General features: G+C 39.4%; 1 protein-coding gene and 1 long non-coding RNA gene across 4 annotated transcripts in view; one reads left to right on the forward strand and one right to left on the reverse strand.

Moving 5' to 3' along the window:
* LOC146600025 (uncharacterized) overlaps positions 1–18549 on the forward strand; it is a 43750-nt gene extending 25201 nt beyond the window's left edge. Inside the window, exon 5 of the long non-coding RNA XR_014898390.1 lies at positions 18396–18549. This is a non-coding gene — a long non-coding RNA (uncharacterized LOC146600025). The remainder of the gene's footprint in view (positions 1–18395) is intronic.
* The window catches only part of ANKRD55 (ankyrin repeat domain 55), a 49263-nt gene continuing 34153 nt past the window's right edge, over positions 3855–18964 (reverse strand). For all 3 annotated transcript variants that reach the window (XM_085326440.1, XM_085326441.1, XM_085326439.1), the window contains 3 exons: positions 17815–18482; positions 12107–12208; positions 3855–4138 (listed from right to left, as the gene is read on the reverse strand). In XM_085326440.1, the coding sequence (XP_085182566.1) occupies positions 3855–4138; positions 12107–12208; positions 17815–18482 (1054 nt within the window). The remainder of the gene's footprint in view (positions 4139–12106; positions 12209–17814; positions 18483–18964) is intronic.

The raw sequence follows: 18964 nt of genomic DNA on the forward strand, positions 1-18964 counted from the left end.
ATCCTGCACAGTTTACTGGAAGGGTGGAACACTGCATTCAGTATAAATGTATAAGCAAATGGTCTACTGAAATAAAGGCCCCACCAGAAAAACACATTTTCAGAAGCATTTTCAAATTCTATTCATAGCAATGATAAATGGAATGTAAAGCATGTTTCAGTAAGGAAATATATTGTGTTTTAATCAGAAAAAGTACCGTGTATGTATATCTATATTTTTAGCTCTGTGTGCCAAATGAAACTCCCCAGGCAACTCAGACTACTGCAGCACTGTGAGTTAACACTCAACTAGTGTCACAGAAAAACGTGCCAAAGATGTTTAATCACTAAATATAGAAAAAATTCTCCATCATGACCTACTGACCAGACATTTCTTGGCAATTGTAACCAACTGTGTTAGGTTTTTATTGTCTATCCTACCATTATCTTCCAGGAAAGATCTGAGCAAGAGGTCAGTGCAGCTTAAGTAGGTATTGGTTCATTTGTTATCTTCCAGGCARTATGCTACAGAGAACAGTCTATTCTCATCTAAAGGTGGAAGAGTTCAACTTAATTTGTCTTGTTTATTTACTTTGGATAGCCAAGCTAGAAGATAAGGATACTTTCTGGTGGGATCATTTTGGAGAATAATTTTTAGTGCTTTCTATGAGCATTAATTTTTTAAAACATCTATATTTAGTAAATTGTGAACTACTTTATTGAAACTTTACAGATAAAACACTAAGAAAGTGACGTGGTTAGCACATATTTAGACTGTCTCTGTTCAGGGAAGTACTATGCTTTCCTCTGAATAAGCAATTAGATTTGTACTCTTCCTGAAAAAGACTATTTCCTGGATTAAGGACTCAGGCGGGAGGGGGGAACCCCACTCTTTTCTAGAAAAATATGAGAAAAAGGAAGGGGAAATGGAAGGAGGAAACCCACTGTCAATGATCTCTTGTAATGCAAACTAACTGTGTAGAATGGAGGCAGTGGTAGAGTGTGTTTGTAGCTGTAAAAGTGACCATTCCTGAAATTCTCCATGTTTTAAAATGAATTTTGTTTGAAAGACACAGTTTTCTTTAAAAGGATTAGTTATTCAACTTCATCCATCCATGTTRTATTAACAGAACATTGCTAATTCTGCTTGAGCCGGGGAGGGAGGGGTGGACTGGGTGATCTCCAGCACATCAGCCATTCTGTGATTCTGTGATTCTATGAACAGGAAAATCAGAAAGCTGATTACTGCCTTTCTGAGAATGGGAGTATCTAGCTTACGGTTTGAGGGATTGTCTGTCCCTCTCTCTTTTGCTGTAATATTGGAAACAATTGAAATTTGTTCAAGTCTTTACAGGAAAGCAACACAGACTGTTCCTTTAACCTCATCTCCAGCATGGAACCACAGCAGGCAACCAAATAAGACCTCTAATAGCCCTTACGTGATTGCCATTAGGCACCCTGAGGCTCTTCTGGTCCCTCGACAGGCAAGGTAGCACTCCCTTTTCTCAACGTCAGTAATAACAATGGGGATCCCCTTCTACCCAGCAAAAAATGAACCAGCAGTACATGACCTCCCTCTATTTTGAGGTGACCCATTTGGTAATAAAAAGATTCATTTTCTATTACACTCAAAGGGGCTAGTCTGCAACAAGAGTTGCACATATTTGACCTCCCTGGGATTTGCCTGTGAGGCTATATGCTCTTCTCTTCTTTTCACACAGTACCCATTCCCAAGCTATGTGCTAAACTGTGAAGTTTAGTTCCCGTCTCCCAGAGTGGTTACTTTGAGCTCTCTGTCTGCAAAGACAAACATCATTCTGCTAATGTCTATACTGACATTTAGGGTTAACCTAGAGTTTATTCCCTGCCAATTAGAGCTGTATGAGCTACCTTTTCCCTCTTCTCCTTGAAGGCTGCACCAAAGCCATCTGTTTTGTACCATTTTTTCCAGCAGTGATAATACCTTAAGCTCTGTATTAAAACTTGAATGTTATAGGAGTTGCCTTATGAACCACTTGTCTCTCAGGTGCGGCAGCAGAGAGAAGAGCAAAAGGGCTGGGATCAGAATAGAGAATTTGGGGGTTGCAGCTAGTGGGCTTCATGGGCAGAGAGGCCAATGTCATGAGTGAGGCTCTGGAGAGCTGTACAGATCAGGCGTGACCTTCTGGGGCAGATACCAGTCTGCTACACCGTTGAAGAGACTCTGGACCTTTTGGTGAGGCTGGATTGAGCAGAACTTGTCTGGTGCAAAGACAGAAAGTGACAGAAATGTTTTTCGTTTAACAGGGCATGCTTCTATCATGCAGTATTTTTTCTACCCTGTGAGTAGAAAAATCTGACAAGGACTACATTRCCTGTTAGTCCCAAGTATATTAGCTTTTAGCTCCCAAGATTTCGGTAAGAAGTTAGAGTTTTACATCATTTGTAAAATTTGGGCTTTTATGTCCTGATGTTTGGATTAGCTGTTTAAAAATAAATAAAATATCCTATTACTTGTATGTAAAAGTTCCCTTTTCCCTGTGTTGCTTGAAAGCAGCTGTCATTGTGCTGTGATTTTTTTTCTTTCTGATACTCTCTGTGACAAATACCAGCCATCCTCTTATTTGCAATCATTACTGCAAGAAAATGGGAAACTGCAGTTACTGGGACGTGATTGTCTTTTCTTTTATGTTAGGTTTATCTTCTACTGTGACACAGCAAGAAACATTTAACAGAAGAAACAGCTAATAAAACATTTATACAGAGATAAGCAGAAATATCATGTTCTTGTTGAATGAGCTGTTGATATAGAACTAATGTAGGAGATGTTTACTAGCAATGGTGATATAGAGGAGATGATAAAAGGGGACTATGGTCCCATTTACGCCGTTCACAATGTGCTTTCCCATAAAAGCATGCTCTTTGGTTGGTACTAACAACCCTCTTCATAATCAGAAATGRGGCAGTCTACTAGGTTATAACAGTAAGATTTAGATAAAAATCCTGAAGCTAGTAGAGGTTGGCATCTTTGTCAGCCTCTGTGAAAGGACAGTCTTGCAAAATGTTTAGTCAAAGGCACTTGCCAAGGCTCTTGAGTGAACAGCAGTCAATTTACATTTTCTTCATCAGTTTGACGATGGCTAGTAACTCAGGTCTATACAGTCTTGTTTTATGAAAATAACAATTCATCACTGCATTTTTGTCATCAAGGAATATAAAGTATTAAGTGAAATGGAGACATAAATCTGTCAGTACAACCAACAGTTATGAACAGCCAATACTATGGTCCTTCCTGTCCCACAAGGATTAGTATTTCATTGTATTTTTTGGCTTGTAGGGGTCACAAAACCCACAAATGCACAATGTAGAAAATATTTCAAAAACAAAAAGCCAAAAAAGCTTGTTTGCTAAAATTGCTTTTTATTTAGAATATATCATTTTAATCTTAAAAACTTATTTTCAATGGCACACAGCTGTCAGAATCAGCATCTTTGCATTTACAAACTACAGAACCCCCTGTCAATTTGTGCTTTTCTAGTTCAGACTTTTCAATCATACAGAAAATCTGACTCTYTCTTCCTATTCTCTGTCAAAGGTTTAACAACACAGTGCTGCAGCAAGATTGTGTGTATGAGAGTTCCACTCACAAAATAGATTTACAGCACATTAAATACTGATTCATTAATTCCATCATAAATTAAAACTGTAATGAAAATGCTTATATAAATACACAGTGTAGCTTTTGTGATGTAATACCATTTCTTTTTTGTTTGTTCATTTACAGTGCAGTTCACAAGAGCATCATTAGTGCAAATTAATAAGATTTTACTTTATAATTATCTTTTAAGAATCTCCTAGATATATTTCAACCGATGTGTTTGAGGCCAGCATAATGAGTTAATTTTCAGTGTTTGGTTTGGTGAGGGATTTCTCAAGGTCTTCTGCTGCAGGGTTAGATTTCTTCTGGCTTGGGATAGCAGGTAGGACCCGACTTGATTTCAGGGGTTCTCCTGACAGACCAGGCAAGAAAGAATATAGTGGATGACTCTGAGAAAATCCTCTTCTCTGTGATCTGGAGGTTTGGGCTGGTGGGAGAATAACTGCCCCAGTCCTTAAGGAATTTAGAGGCAGGGACTTAGACTTCTTAACACCCTGAGGAACTTGATTAGATGGTAGCTGAACTGGAGAAAAAAAGAAAGAGGGGAGTGCACAGACAGTGAGAAACATGACATTTATTTTTATATAATCATTATGATTATTTTCTTACTACTATTGATTGTGTTGTGTTGTGTGTACTTAAACCTGCACTTGAAAGATGTGACCAAAGCATGAGTAAAAAGATTCTAAAACCTGATAGGGCTAATATTCAACTCAGGAAAACAATTTCAGTGTCAGGTAAGTTACTTCAAGTTTAGTGATCAATGAAATCTGATCAGTTTAAAGGTTCAGTATTGATAAGCATTGTATCCACGGTTTATCTGAAGCAGATATTCACTCTGTTCAGGAAGATTTCTGCAAAACATTTTTTACTCAGAAAATACAGGCTGAAACAGAAATGCTCCATGGGAATACATTGTTTTCTACAAAACTTTTGTGGTGGAATGCTTTATTACCCAGGGTAAATCCTGGTCAAAATCTTAGGAAGATGAAGAACCTGTCCGTGTTGCTCTAGGCACAGTGAACCATGAAGGCAAAACATCTATTCTGTATATTACAGGCCACAAAAGCAGTCCAATACCCTGTAACAGACTTAAGAGCCAAACTGAAACAACATGAGCCACGGCGTGATGTGTCATCATATGTATGCTATGTCTTGTTTATGTCAGAAGTCTTGTAAGAAAACGAGGCTTTAGATCATCCTTAACCTCCATCTGACATTCAACAGTGTAACAGCTTCACATCTTTACTCATATTTTTCTTCTTGAATAAGTGAGCAAAGAATAATTTAGCAGTTTTTGTGTAATCTCCAGTTCCAGAAGACTTTTGATTACTTTTACTAAAGTYTTCACTACGATTTTTTTAACTTCTGGTTCTCTTTTCTTACCAGTCCCTTTTTACAATTTTGTTGTTTGTGTTTTTGTTCGTACTGTCCTGCTGGATATGTTTGTTTATACAAGGAGGCCCCATAACCCCTCATTATTTTTTTCTCTTGTTTTGGATGCAGCCTCATGTTGGGTTTATGCTTTAGAGTTAATACAGTTCTATGCCTTCTCTAAATTCAAATCCCTAGCTCCTTCCTTCAGGCAACTAATTAATTTAATTTCCTTTTAATTAATTTCCTAAAGTTTGCAARGGAGAATTCAAAATCTTAATCATAGATCTATTTTTTCTCTTGGAATTTATTGTGAATAGCATTAGCTCCTATTCAGTTAGTTCTACGTTACTACAAATGATTCTTTTGGAAGATCTTCACTGTTCATTAAAACTGAGTGTAAAATAGTAAAATGTCTTATTGACTCATTTACTGGTTGGCAAGGAAATCTGTTTCTGTTGTGATCAAGACTATCTGAGCCCCGCCATTATTTTCCAATGAATGTACTTATTTCTTGCATAGTTTTTTTGAGCTTATTAATGATCTACATTCCTGAGTTTGTGTGTTTATAATACACCTTTAATATGATTATTGCAAAACTATTTTTCTTCTCTCTCCTCCAAGTTATTTTCACCTAGATTCAATTTTATTCATGAATTTATATTTGATTTCTTTGCACTCTACATTTCACTAACATACTATGTGATCTTACCATCCGGTTTTTGCCTTTTCTGAATGATTTATATCCATTACACCAATCTTTTAGTCATGATACTGTTCTGTCCTGTATCTGTCGTTCTTATACTGCCTTCCTTAGCATCTTGTATTTTGAGTTCTAGTTCCTCCATTTTTACATGAGCTTTTTGCTTTGCTATGCAAGCAGTATAGTTTTTCTAGCCTAGTCATATCAGAGTTCCCAAGTAGAGTTAGTGCTGTTTTGGCTATAGAGTCTTCCTTGCCATTTTTATGAACTCTCTAACTACTACAGCCAATGCACCTGTGATAAGCTGGACCTTACAAGTCCATTTTAATCTTAAATACCCTACCCCCATCCCCCTGCAAAACAAACTAAATCTTCAACACACTTGAGGAACTCATAGATAGAATAGTGGATTGAGAGTATTGAGAGCAATTAAAAAGACAAGAAAAGAGGACTTGGCGAATTTCAGGTCAGTTAACCTAACCGTCATGCCCATAAAACCTGCCTGCACTTAGTGTTTCTCARAAGTGGACCTCTGAACCTATGAAGTCTGCCTTCTCACTGCTCATTAAGCAAAAAGAATGATTGGGACACTAGCTCAGTGGATGCAGGGGAAGTGAGAAATTACATAACTTTAACAAGGAAGAAGTTTTAACTTTGTCACAAATTTTCATAAACAACATAGGGTAGATTTATTATGGTAACATAGACACACAATGGGAGAAATGCCCTCAAAGTGTAGTTATTTAAAAGGAGATCCTGTGCAGGATTCAATGTATTTATTAATGATGTAGATGAAAGGTGCACTTATAAAAATTTGCAGATGACAGTAAGCTGGGAAGAGTTGCAAGGACCCTGAAGGACAACTTTAAAATGCAAAATAATCTTGATAAAGTGGAGAAATGATAAGAAATTCACATAACGAAACTCAAAAAAGACAAATGCAAAGCACTTCACTTACTTAGGAAAAACAAGAGAAATCACAAACCACCAAAAATCCAAATGCAAAATGGGGAATAACTGGCTAGAGAAGTAACAGTCTTGCAGGTAACTGGGGACACAGACTGTGTCTGACTCAGAAATGTAGTGCAGAAGTTCAGGCAGAAATCCTACAGCTTCCCAGCTGTGGSAAAGCAATCACACCTGTCTTGTCATGCAAGCCCCACTGTGTCTGTAGATTTACCTAGTATGTTTAAGAAGTCAGAAGTTTCCCTTTTATAGGCAAATGCCTTCAGTGGGTACTGAAAGAGCTCTGCATCTGTGCATTTTTTTTACTAGATACATTGTGCAAAAGAGGCTGAAGTTCTTCTTCCCATATGCTTGTGTATTATATACCATATACTCGCTTCATCATTCATTATGTATTTATTAGGAGCAGTAACTCTCTAAGACTCACCAGGTTTCTGTTTGGGGTAAAGCAGGATCTTTATATAGAAGATTAAAGTATTTGGAAGTTTTTTTTTCCCCCTTTTCAGGCTAGTTTCAATACACAATTCAAGTTGTGATGGCTCTTAACAGGCAGTTGTGTACTAGAGCTGCTGGCCTTTGGCAATTCAGTATAATTCATAGGTCATTTTGAAGGTTCATTCATATTCAGTAGTTCAGGAAATGGCTTAGTTCTCCTTTCCAAGAAAAAGCATACACCATCAATACTYTTTACTTACTTTTGAAATGAATTTCTATGAGTCAGGAGCAAGTACAATAGCTGAACTCAGATGGTTTTGGCACTTTATATTACTTTATACTGTATATTACTATATCCATTTGAAATTTCTACCTATGTGAAAAATCTCCAGAGTACCTTATGTACTGGATAAGTCCTTCACGATGGATTTAGGTAGGACATAAATAATTTAGTTTAATTTCCCCCTCATGCACTGGGTGTTTACCACAAACTGATGCTTCTTTAAAGAAGGGAAGAACAGCACCTGAATTCCAATAGTGTCCATCTCATCCTGCACACTGTATTTAGGACTCTCAGCTTAGGACGTTCTAGAATGATTTCAGGACTGGGGTATGGATGACTTTGGACTATATGATCGCCAGAAGTCCCTTCTAACCTCAGCCATTCTATAACTTTAAAACAGTATGTACAGTGACAGATATTCGTATTTGTATTGCAGCAACAGGAGTCTGGTCCCAGATGTGGGATCTATAAGGAACAGAAGCTGAGTGGTGGTTCCCCATAAAACCAAAAGCTATGTACAGCAAAAGTGTCTGTACTTACTCATGTTCAGAGGGTGGAGTCAGTCACCCAAGGAAGAGTGATGTTTTAAGAGCTTCTAGGTCAGGGAGCCTTTTCAACTCAGCAGTGACTCAAGAGTGACTGCTGCTATAAACCGCAGGGACAAGAGTAGTGCTGTCAGGGAGGCATTGCCCAAGCCATATGTGCTATGCTGCAGGAGGTGTGGCTCTTAGGCTCTCTCCCTTTACAAACAGTGGATTGTGATGGCCCTCTGCAGAGGGGAGAGTGCTTTGTGGAGTCCTTTGCTGCGGACTTGGAAAAGAAGAAGGTTCAAATCATGATGAATAATGAAAAAAGCAATGACTGATCCCAGACAAGTATTGTTAAATGACCTGCTGAAAGAGGTTTATTGTTTATGAAGATGATCAGAGGGCTGGAGCAYCTGCSCTATGAGGAACGGCTGCGAGAGCTGGGCCTSTTCAGCCTGGGGAAGAGAAGACTGAGGGGGGATCTTATCAATGTGTAGAAGTACTTGAAGGGAGGGTGTCAAGGGGACGGGGACAAACTCTTTTCGATTGTTCTGTGTGACAGGACAAGAGGCAATGGGCAGAAACTGAAGCACAGGAAGTTTCGCCTGAACGCGAGGGGGAATTTCTTCACTGTGAGAGTGACAGAGCACTGGAACAGGTTGCCCAGAGAGGTTGTGGAGTCTCCTCTGGAGATATTCAAGGCCCGCATTGATGCAGCCCTGTCTAGCATGCCCTAGGTGACCCAGCAGGGAGGTTGGACTAGATGATCTCCAGAGGTCCCTTCCAACCTTACCAATTCTATGATTCTATGATTCTAACTTCAYCATGGTTTCAGACCTTCTGTACCATATGAAGTTGTTTAGAAGTCCCATATTTGTTTGGAAAACAATGTGGCACTATGTGAACTGTGTGTAATAGCTATAACTTTGTCCAAGAGAGAGTTGCATAGTGAGATAGGAAGGCTCTGTGGGGGGGGGTGATGGTGGTGGAGGAGCAGCAGCATGCAGAAAAACAGAGATGCCAGGCCATGCCGAGGCTACTCAGAAAGTGGGTGAAGGACTAGTTGGTCCTGGGAACATCTGAAGGGTGGGTGTCTATAAAAATGGCTTAGTCATCCAAAGTCATCCAAATGCTCTTTTCCTAGGGTACTGTTTCATTCCTATTATCATCTTTCTAATATGTATTTTTAAAGGTAGTTGCTTGGAAGTTAAAGCATCTGTTCCTTTTTTTGTTGCCCTTCCTTTTTTGGGAGATGTTTCTTCTTTCTGTTTATTTTTAACTAGTTTCAGTTCTCCTTCTAATTTATACTATTTTATCTTTCAAGCTCCCTAGTTGCTTTTTAAAACTGTTTTTGTTGCATGTTTTTAGCAAACATTTCAGTATAACAAAAATAGAAAAACCCAAGTGTTTTCGCTCAAACTTCTTTGCACGACTCATTTTCCTGGGTAAAGGCTGTGTCCAGAACTGTAATATTTTAAGGACTGGATGGAGGGTAAGCGAAATCTTGTCTCTGAAGTCGTTATTTGGAAAGCTCTAGGATCAAATATGTTATTTGTGTTAGTAAAGAAGAAATGCCCTCTGTTTTTTGCAAATAACTTTCCTTTTCTGTTATTAGCAGCTACTGATGTTCAAGCAGTAGTGGCACCTGGATAAATGTACTATGTTAGTTAATTCCACCTCTGGCCATGATTATTAACTGTGATAATTACATCTTACTTGTAGAACACATTTTGTGGCATGCGACTAGTACTAAAACCCTGTTGTTTGTATGAATTACTACAAGAACACCAGTGATTATGAAATCCTTCTTTTTAAAGATTATGCTTACAATTATGCTTCAACTAGAAGTAGAGAACAGTAGTAGCAAGCTTAAAAATACAAAGAATATTTGGAGCTAGGGGTTTTGAAAGCGGTTAGATGATTTTTGTTTCCCTGAGCAGGCAGAGAGAATACCACCTCAACTGGCATATCAGTATTGACTTTTCTCCTTGCTCTCCTATTTACTGTGCACCAGTAGTGCAGGATTCTGTATTTCCCTTATACAACCTTATGTTCCCTGTGAAGCTGTGCAAAGAAAGCAGCTACCTCTGATGTTTAGCTTTTAGTGCTGTTGTTATAGCTGCAGAATTGCTTCTGAAGCTCAGGACGTAATGAGCAATAAATCTTACATTTACTTCTGAAATGTGAATGCTGTAGGACCTTGCTGATTTGTAGGATAGCAAATAGTAAACTGCAAATCCTTATTCAAAATGTATTGGAGCATTTGCATTTAGTGGAGCACAGGAACGTGAGGGCAGGACATTGTGCTGGGAATAGGGCTTGTATGTCAAGCACATCCCTGTCACTGGCTGAGTTGAACTGAGGACAATCAMAAAGTCTTTTTTTGACGTGATTTTGCTGTGGGAGTGTGTTGAGGGTTTCCCTGCTCTTCTGGGAGCTTGCCTCATGTTACCTTGAGAAGGAGAAGCTCGTTAACAGTGTAGAGGAAAGAAGGCTACTGCAATCTTGATCCCTTTATTTTAGCTCCTGCATTATAGAACTACTCAATATAGTTACTGTTAGATTGAGAGAATTAAGTGATTCTCATCCTCCGGTGAGAGCTAGTCTAGCCATTGTGCTGTAAGAGAGAGAGAAATAGAACATCTTTTCACCTCTGTTACATCCAGAAAATTACTTAAGTTTTGGGAAGTCTAGTGATGTTTATCTAATCCTCTTCCCTCTTGTTTTCACTAGCAAAAGGACACAAGAATCAGTATCTGTTACAGTATTTTTCATGCTATCTGTAAAAGAGGCATYCCTTATCCTTGCTTTCATCTTACATATCCAAACTTTCTCTGCTATGCAGCCCTGCTATGAAGGGTGTTGTCGTCTCCAGTGACTCTTTACATATTGTAAGTGACCACGGTACATCATGTCCTGCCCTCTACGAAAAGCTCCCTGAGTCATATAGGCATATGCAGTTGTTTTCGAGATTGAAAAATTGCATATTTTTGACAATTCCAGTCTCCTCTGCTCTGAAAACAAATCTAAACACAAATTCTTCTCTATATTGAAAAGGAAAGCTTCTATCATGTCAGCTTTATGAAATTCATCAGAAAATTCATCAGCAGCACAAACTGGCTAGACAGAAGCCAGTCAGTAGTGGAATGCCCCAGGGGTCGATACTGGGGCCAGTACTGTTTCACATCTTTGCTAGTGGCCTGGATGATAGGACAGAGCGCACTCTCAGGAAGTTTGCAGACGATACAAACTGGGAGGAGTTGCTAATATACCAGATGGTTGTGCTGCCATTAAGAGGGGCCTTGATAGGCTGGAGAAAAGGGCAAAGAGGAACCTCACAAAGTTTGACAGAGGGAAGTGCAGAGTCCTGCACCTGGAGGTGAGCAATCCCATGCACCAGTAGAGGTTGGGGGCCAACCTGCTGCTGAGCAGCTCTGCAGAGAAGGACGCTGGGGGTTGTGGTGGACAACAAGTTGAGCATGAGCCAGCAAGTTGCCCTTGTGGCAAAGAAGGCCAATGGTATCCTGGGCTGTATTAGGAAGAGCATTGCCAGCATGTTGAGGAAGATGATTCTTCCCCTCTACTCAGTACTAGTGTGACCGCTTCTGTACTGCTGTGTCCAGTTCTGGGCTCTCTGGTACAAGAGAGACATGCTGCAATGAGTCCACTGGAGGGCCACAATGATGATTAAGGGTTTGGAGCATCTGATAAATGGGGAGAGGTGGAGGGAGATGGAATTATTTAGCCTGGAGAAGAGAAGGCTCAGGAGAGATCTTACCAATGAATGTAAATGCCTGATGGAGGGAGAGTAAGGTGGAGCCAGACTCTTATCATTGTTATCCAGTGAAATGTCAAGAGGCAATTGTCACAAACTCAAATACAGGAAATCTTATTAAACAGAGCAAAAAATGTATTTACTCTAAGGGTGGTCAACCACTGGAACAGATTGCCCAGAGAGGCTGTGGATTTCCATCCTRGATATTCAAAACCCAACTGGACATGGTCCTGAGCAACCTGCTCTAGATGACCCTGCTTTTAGCAGGCAGTTGTACTAAGTGATCTCCAGAGGTGCCTTCCAACCTCAACCATTCTGTGATCCTATGAAAAAGGAACATGATCCCCCTCAAGCCCTCAGATGCCAATGTTCTATGTAGACACAGTGTGATACTGTAATGTGCTATATTGAGATGTGCCTGTACTTACTTTTCTGAGGACAATGGTTGTGTATGGGAGCTAGGCTGTTCCGTACAGGAGTAAGAACTTTTATTTTGGGTTGGTCTAAGGACATCTGTTGAAAATTTTTACCTGTGAAATAAAAATATAATCTATTACCATATGAAAATAATTGTAAATAATATAGTTCACAGTAGCTCTCTGGTTTATAGAAGAAAAAATTATTTAATAATACTCAGAAATATGTAACAACAGGAAACCTTTGACTGACAGAAGAGCTTTCTGGGGACTATTGCTTTGTTCTGCTTATATTTATTTAAAAGAATGAGTAGAAATTATTCTGCTATTCACCTAATAAGACTGTTTTAATATAACCTTCATGTATATCCTTATCACTATCTATTCAGCTCCTTTCCTCTCCTATCATTTGGAATACTTTGCTACAGTAACTGGTCTTAAAAGAGGCATGGTCCAGTAGGTAGGTCCATGTAAGTATGTTTGGACACTGGAAGTTCATAGAAATATTCAACTAGATTGATATGATTTCAGAATCAAAGCTATAGTTTGTAAACTTTTCTAATGGAATCTCTGCCTTCCTAAGCGCTAGAAACACAAACAGACTCCTGGCTGTAAAATCAGGCTGACTGGGGTCCACAAGCAGAGAACATGGGCTTTAAGAAGGTTTTGCTGCAGATGAAAACATAACAGAACTGATATAAATCATAGACGGATTCTTGTCAAGCTATGTTCATGCCAATTTCATTTTTACCAGGAAGAATAGATACTGGAAAATGAAAGGTTAGTGGGCTAACTCTGGTTATGATTAAAGTTGACTTTGGTCTTGCACTATTAAAAAAGATGATGGATGATGATGATGATGATGTAGGCATTTCACTTCACAAACTCCACACAAAACATTTTTTAAAAAAGTAGAAACTCAGTCTCCAAATTACCTTTTTCCTCCAAACCTTTCCCTGAGTAGATCTTATTCTGCAATGTTTGAGTTCCTCCATTTTTCTTTTTTTGGTTGGCCCCAGATCTGAGGTGAGCCTTATAAGGTGTTGTGAGTTGTCCAGCCAAACAGCAGCTTTCCTAGCATGGCATTGCAACACAGTTCATTGCAGAGCCAGCACATGCTCCATAGATATGTAGAGATAAGGGGAGACACATGCTTGATCTGAGAGAACATCTTAAGCAATAGGAAGAAATGGAATGATATGAATTGGCTAGGCAAYTGGATAACTGGTAATTAAATATACTTATGTGTGGCTGGGCTGTGCAAGATAAACCTATGGGAAAACAGCTGTAGAACAGTTTCCTGTAGGGGTACTGAATTAATTGTCAAGACTGCTGTAACTGCAACTGACCAAACTGATTCATGTGAAAGGAGTTAAAATGGTGTTCATGAGACAAAAAAATCTGTGTAACAATACAGTCTTCAACTCAGTGTGGAACAAAATTCTGGTCCAAAGCCCATGCCAGCTGGTGGGCATTGGATCAATCTTTTGGCGCCTGTGGATAAAGCTGATGAGTTGTGGTCTAAAGCATGAAGGCTACTTTTAGAAGTCAGAGATTTTCTCTTTTTACAGATGAACTGAGTGTCTAATAGAAACAGACTTTGTTCTCCTTTTACCCTTTGTTTAGTCTTTAATACATCTGCAAGATGATCGTAAGGTGTTTGTAAAAAATGATGAGTATCGTTTATACAAATTGCGTCTACTGCACACAAACAAATAAATATATCAATTCCAAAATAGCAGAGAATCAAGCCTGCTGCTTCTATTAGTACCATTTGAGTTATATTGTTTTTATTGCAGTATTTATGATGAGAACTAATGGCTTATTGTGTATGCACCATTACGGCTTTGTTGAAAGGAGGTATTTTCTACTAAGAGATATGTTCATTTCATAAATTGGGCTTTCTGGCAGCAGAACAGAGTAGAATACATTATCATGTTTGCAAGGCTTGTATGAATGCCTGGACGAGAATCCTTGTCTGAAAGTTCTGGCATGAAGTGAAAGCATTCTTCTGTTCTTCCTTCCTCTCTACATAATATCACAGAAAAATTTTTCTTTCTCTAAGGCGTCATCTTTGTCACCCCCAAGAGTGTATTTATGATGGCATTTGTTTTTGTATGAAATGGAGAGAAAGCATTTTCTTGATTATAAAATGCAGGACTTTTCTGCATTTTATTTACTGACATTTTTTACAGGTTATTTGATTTTCCTTTGCATCTGGATGTGTAAACTTGACATTGTGGTGTTTTGTGTGAAAGACAGTAAATGTTATGATCAATGTGGTTCTGTAGATCAGCCCTTCACTTTGAGAAAGAAACAGCCACATTGATCAGCTTTGCTCCATTCCCTTTCCTGGCTGAAAAGTCTTTCCTTTTTGCTATACCATACTGCTCATGCCAAGATAAAAGTAATAACAGCCCATTTTTTTACATTAGCCATTGAAGCAATTAGAAAGTACGGGGCTGTTCTACAAACTTGAAGTATTGCCTTAGACCTGGCAGATTAGCAATCTAAAAGATGGTGATAAGAAGGGGTTCCGGTTGGTTAGCTCGTAGTAAGAGCTGCTTGCCATTCCAGACAGGCCTCCTTTTACTCATATCACTTAGAATTTCTCCATTTACACCTTTTCCCCTGTGGAACGTGTATGATGATAGTGCATTTTACAAAAAGAGACGATTGCAAAGCTCCTAAAAGCAAAATGCTTCAGATTGTAGATGCCAGCTCAGCACTGTGGCTGGCAAGGATTCCTCTTGCAATATTGGCAGTAGCTTTTTGTACAGTTGGCCCTTGTTCTCCCCAGCAGAGGGCAAAAAAAGTAGTTTTTCCAAAATACGTTAGCGACATGATAGCCTCACTGCTATCCACAACAACCTCTCCCCTTTGAATCGCTGTCAGGTCTTAGCTAGTAAACTGACTCATCTTTCATTTCCAGGAGCACAGAAAACAGAACAACAACAAAAAAACCCTCTAAAAATCCCCGTCTTTATGCCAGCTGTCTTAGTAGCAGTAAGCACAATAGATAGCTCTGACTTTAATAAAAGACATAGTCATATTAAACAATCAAAACTCTGTGTCAACTGAGAAAATAGCTTGCAAACTGACTTCCCCTAGATCAGTGGAGATCCTGTCCTGGATATTCAGTGATTAGGAAGTTATGTTTAGCCACCACAGTCATGACTTSAGAAACAGAGTATTAACACTTCCGTGTGAATCAAAGACCAGATGTTGTTTTTTTTTTTCCCCTCAGGTAGGCCTCCTGCAGAAAAAGAGCAAGAAGGAAATGTCATTCTGAAAGAGATCTGCCTCCCCAGTGCTGCTGGCTGGGATGGAGCCAGGCTTACTTTGCTTCTGATCCCTCTAAGTCCTGCAGGCACAGCAATTCCATGTCCTAGAGACTCAACAGCCCTGAAATTCACACACTAATGCAGTTAGTTCTAATTCACAGCAAGACAAGTGGCTTTAATTACAGGGGCAGACAGATTTAAACCACACAGAAGCGTGAGGAGGGATAAGCAGCTCTTTTTATCGTGGAAATTGTAAGACAATATCTGGGTTGTGCAATGTATTCCTGTCAGAAGCTCTCTGCCTGTTTACATACTTTTATTTTACTCACTTCACTGGAAGCCCTTTATGCCAGCTACGGGAAGCTTTTTATTTTTGGAAAGTTTTGTTAGAGGGAGGTGGTGCACTGAGAGCTGAGCTTTCAGCAGACTCAAGCTTTTTTTCCCTCTGAGGTAGATAATAAACTGTCAGAGATAAAAGGACTTATTCTTCCTTAGTGCAAAGATAGTTCCCATTGTGACAATTAGATTTCCCATAATTTCTATGATTTTGCTCTCATCTATGTGTATAGATTGTTTTATCTCTACTGAGCTTCAGTGCAGACCATGGAACACCAAGTGGATGCACAGGGCCTGCCCTGTTTCATTTGCTTGGATGGGGCTTTCTGTCTTAGGAGGCTCTTAGAAAACTGCTTGTCCTTCCATCCAGAACAAATGAGAATTTAAACATGCAGTATTCTAGAATCTTAAGAAAAATCTATGATCTTATTTTAAATAATACAGTAGGTTCTTCCCCATCAAATATATTCATTGCTTAGCAGGTAATTCCACTGAGAAATGTTCTCCCGTAGTCATCTTCAGGTTTGTTTCATCTGGTTTGAGTTCATTTGTCCTACTACTGTCAAATGAATGATCCAAAATGTCTCAGCTTTGTTGTGTCCTATTATATTTTGGTGCAAAGAAGCCCTGCAGGTTCTTCTACGTGTGAGCCTTGCCTTGCAGAGTTTAGTGTAGAAACAGTTGGGCTGGAGCACTCCTTGGTAGCCAACTGCAATTTGGGGTTTGTGCGCCTGCATGAATGACTGAAGAGAGCACAGTAAAAAAGTAGTGGCAGCTATAGCCCAGGTCTGTCAAGCTTTCAGGAACTGACCTGGTATTCAGGAAGTGGAACTTTTTGAGTAGCTCTTTTTTTTTACCCTGAAAAATTGTTTTCAGTCTTTATTTGCACAGTGTAAAATCACCTGTTGTTCTGAAATTGTCTCTTCTACTCTYATTATTAGAGATGTGAACAAAAACGCTATTTGGTGGGTCTCATTGCTCAGAGGACAGTGCAGTTAGCACTAGCATGCAGAGCTTAGATAGTGATCTGACCTAACACATGGTTACTGTCAGAAAGGATTTCTATTCACTCTTATTTCCACTGGAAGATAATAGCTAATCTGTTGAGGTGAGAGTAGATTAATTTATTGCATAACATTTACCCATAGTAATGATATGCTAGTGGCTTTGGGGGTTGCTTTTGCTTGCTTCATTTTCATTTGGATATGTGTGGTTGGAAGGCATGCTAGCATGTGTTTAATTTTCAGCGTGTGACTAATCCCAGTGGAGATGAAGTTGGAGACCCTGATATGTTGAGGTAAATTTCTGCATACAGGCCAGCCAGCCAGATTCATTTACACGTGGATGAGAGTCAAACGCGGTACTAGATCCCAAATCCTGCCAAACTCTGGCACAAAGTTTGCTTCAGAATTCTGATGCTCAGCTTCATTATTGTTCCAATGCAGTTTCCAAACCACAACATAAAAGTATTTATTCTGTAAATTTAGCAAACTGAATTCAGTCTTGGAGAAAATGCAGCACATTAAACTAAAGAGCTTCCTACATAGGAGAGGGAAGGGGGTGAYGTTACAGCCTGGAGCCAAAACATGTCTGTAAGAGGAGAGGGGCATGGTGTAGACCTATCTAGCACAGCGCATGTGGACTTACTTGTTTGGATTCAGAAACCATTCTGAGCATAGCTACAAGTTTGGGTGCCGTACTATTCCATTGCACATCTAGTTCCAGTATTAAATGCAGACACAAAGCAGCAGGCATGGCAGTAGGCATTCTCTTCTGCTTCACAAAGCACATACATGATCTAGAGGTACTTACCTTCCTCAGGTATGGATATGTTTCCTAACTACCTGCAAGTTTTACTGCTAGGCATGATCAGATCTACTCAGGTCTCCTATTTCCCACACCTAAGCTCCTTGCTTCAGCTGTCAGCCGATGTCCTGTGTATATATTATTTGAGATTCCTACTACATCCAGGGAAAAGACACTGAAAAGGATATTCAAAAAATAGAAATATCATGGCTCAGACTTACCTGTTTTTCCTTACCCAGCTTGCCACATCAGTACAGATTATAGGGTATAGGACACTGAGAAGAAAGAAATTACCTGATGGAGAACTGGGAAGTGATGGAAGGCGAGGAGGGCACAAGAGCAAATGGTGGGATCTGTCAGAGCTTAAGGCATTTATCAGTTTGTTTGAAGGAGTTCTAGTACAGACTTTGTAGCTAGAAATTTGGTTAGACTCTGTGTTCCAGGAGTTGTTCAACAAAGTTTGGCTACTGCTTTGGTGGTCTAGCAAATTGTGTTCACTCCTGCTCTTTTGAGACCTGTGTGCAAGATGGTGGGTGCTGGTGGTGGTGGAGGAGCAACTTGAAGTTGTGCTCTGGGAAGCAGTTAAGAAAGAATTGCCCACAGTGATTGGGGGGAGATTCTGCATTCTAAGGGGCAGAAGTCCATTACATTCTGGTTGCTTCTTTTCAGATATGAGGTACTTTTTTGTGTCTGTGCTCCTTCTTTTAAAGTCAGCAGTGGTCATACACTCATCTGGAATGYCTTTGCAGTTTGTGTCCATAATGCAGTCAAAAGTGGTGATGATGTCATCTACTTCTGATGTCTCCTCTCCAGGATATCTGTCTCTGTTTCTGTCTTTCTGATTGGTTTTATGATCCTCTTTCTTCTTTTTGCAGGAGAAGATGTGGTTCAGCATACTGAATCTTCCTTCTTTCTTCAGGAGTCTSTTGTTCTGAGGGGGAAACTGATAAACTGGCTCAGATCTATTGGGAATACAAATCAAAATGTGATGTCATTATTTACTAAATAATAGAATAAATATTGCCTACTTTAGCTCATGAAATGGGGTATATACTATTCTGATACATTTGGAGGGGTGGTTCAAGCAGGCAGAAAGTAAGGACTCTAAATTTATAATTAACAAAACTGTGCAGATGGTAACATCTGACTTCATTTTTTCTTCTTATGGRGTTCATTGCCTTTAACTCATCTTACAATGCAGGCTCGCTGCAGCTATCAGGGAAAAAAAAAGACATTTTGGCTTCAGTATCTACCAGCTGCAGAATCATTATTTCTAATGGTGAGGCAGCAGCCAATAATATCAAGAAGAGCACATTGGGATCTTTAAAACCAAGTGGTCTTTGTATTATGTCATATTTGGAAAATGGTATTTCCAGCAACACAGGCATTACTAATACAGTGACAGAGGCACTGTTCGGCTCTGAGAAGACCTTGCCATCTCCTC

This window comes from Rhea americana, unplaced genomic scaffold, assembly GCF_003343005.1.
Source record: "Rhea americana isolate MKP2758 unplaced genomic scaffold, rheAme1 scaffold_13, whole genome shotgun sequence".
In the NCBI taxonomy this organism is placed as follows: Eukaryota; Metazoa; Chordata; class Aves; order Rheiformes; family Rheidae; genus Rhea; species Rhea americana.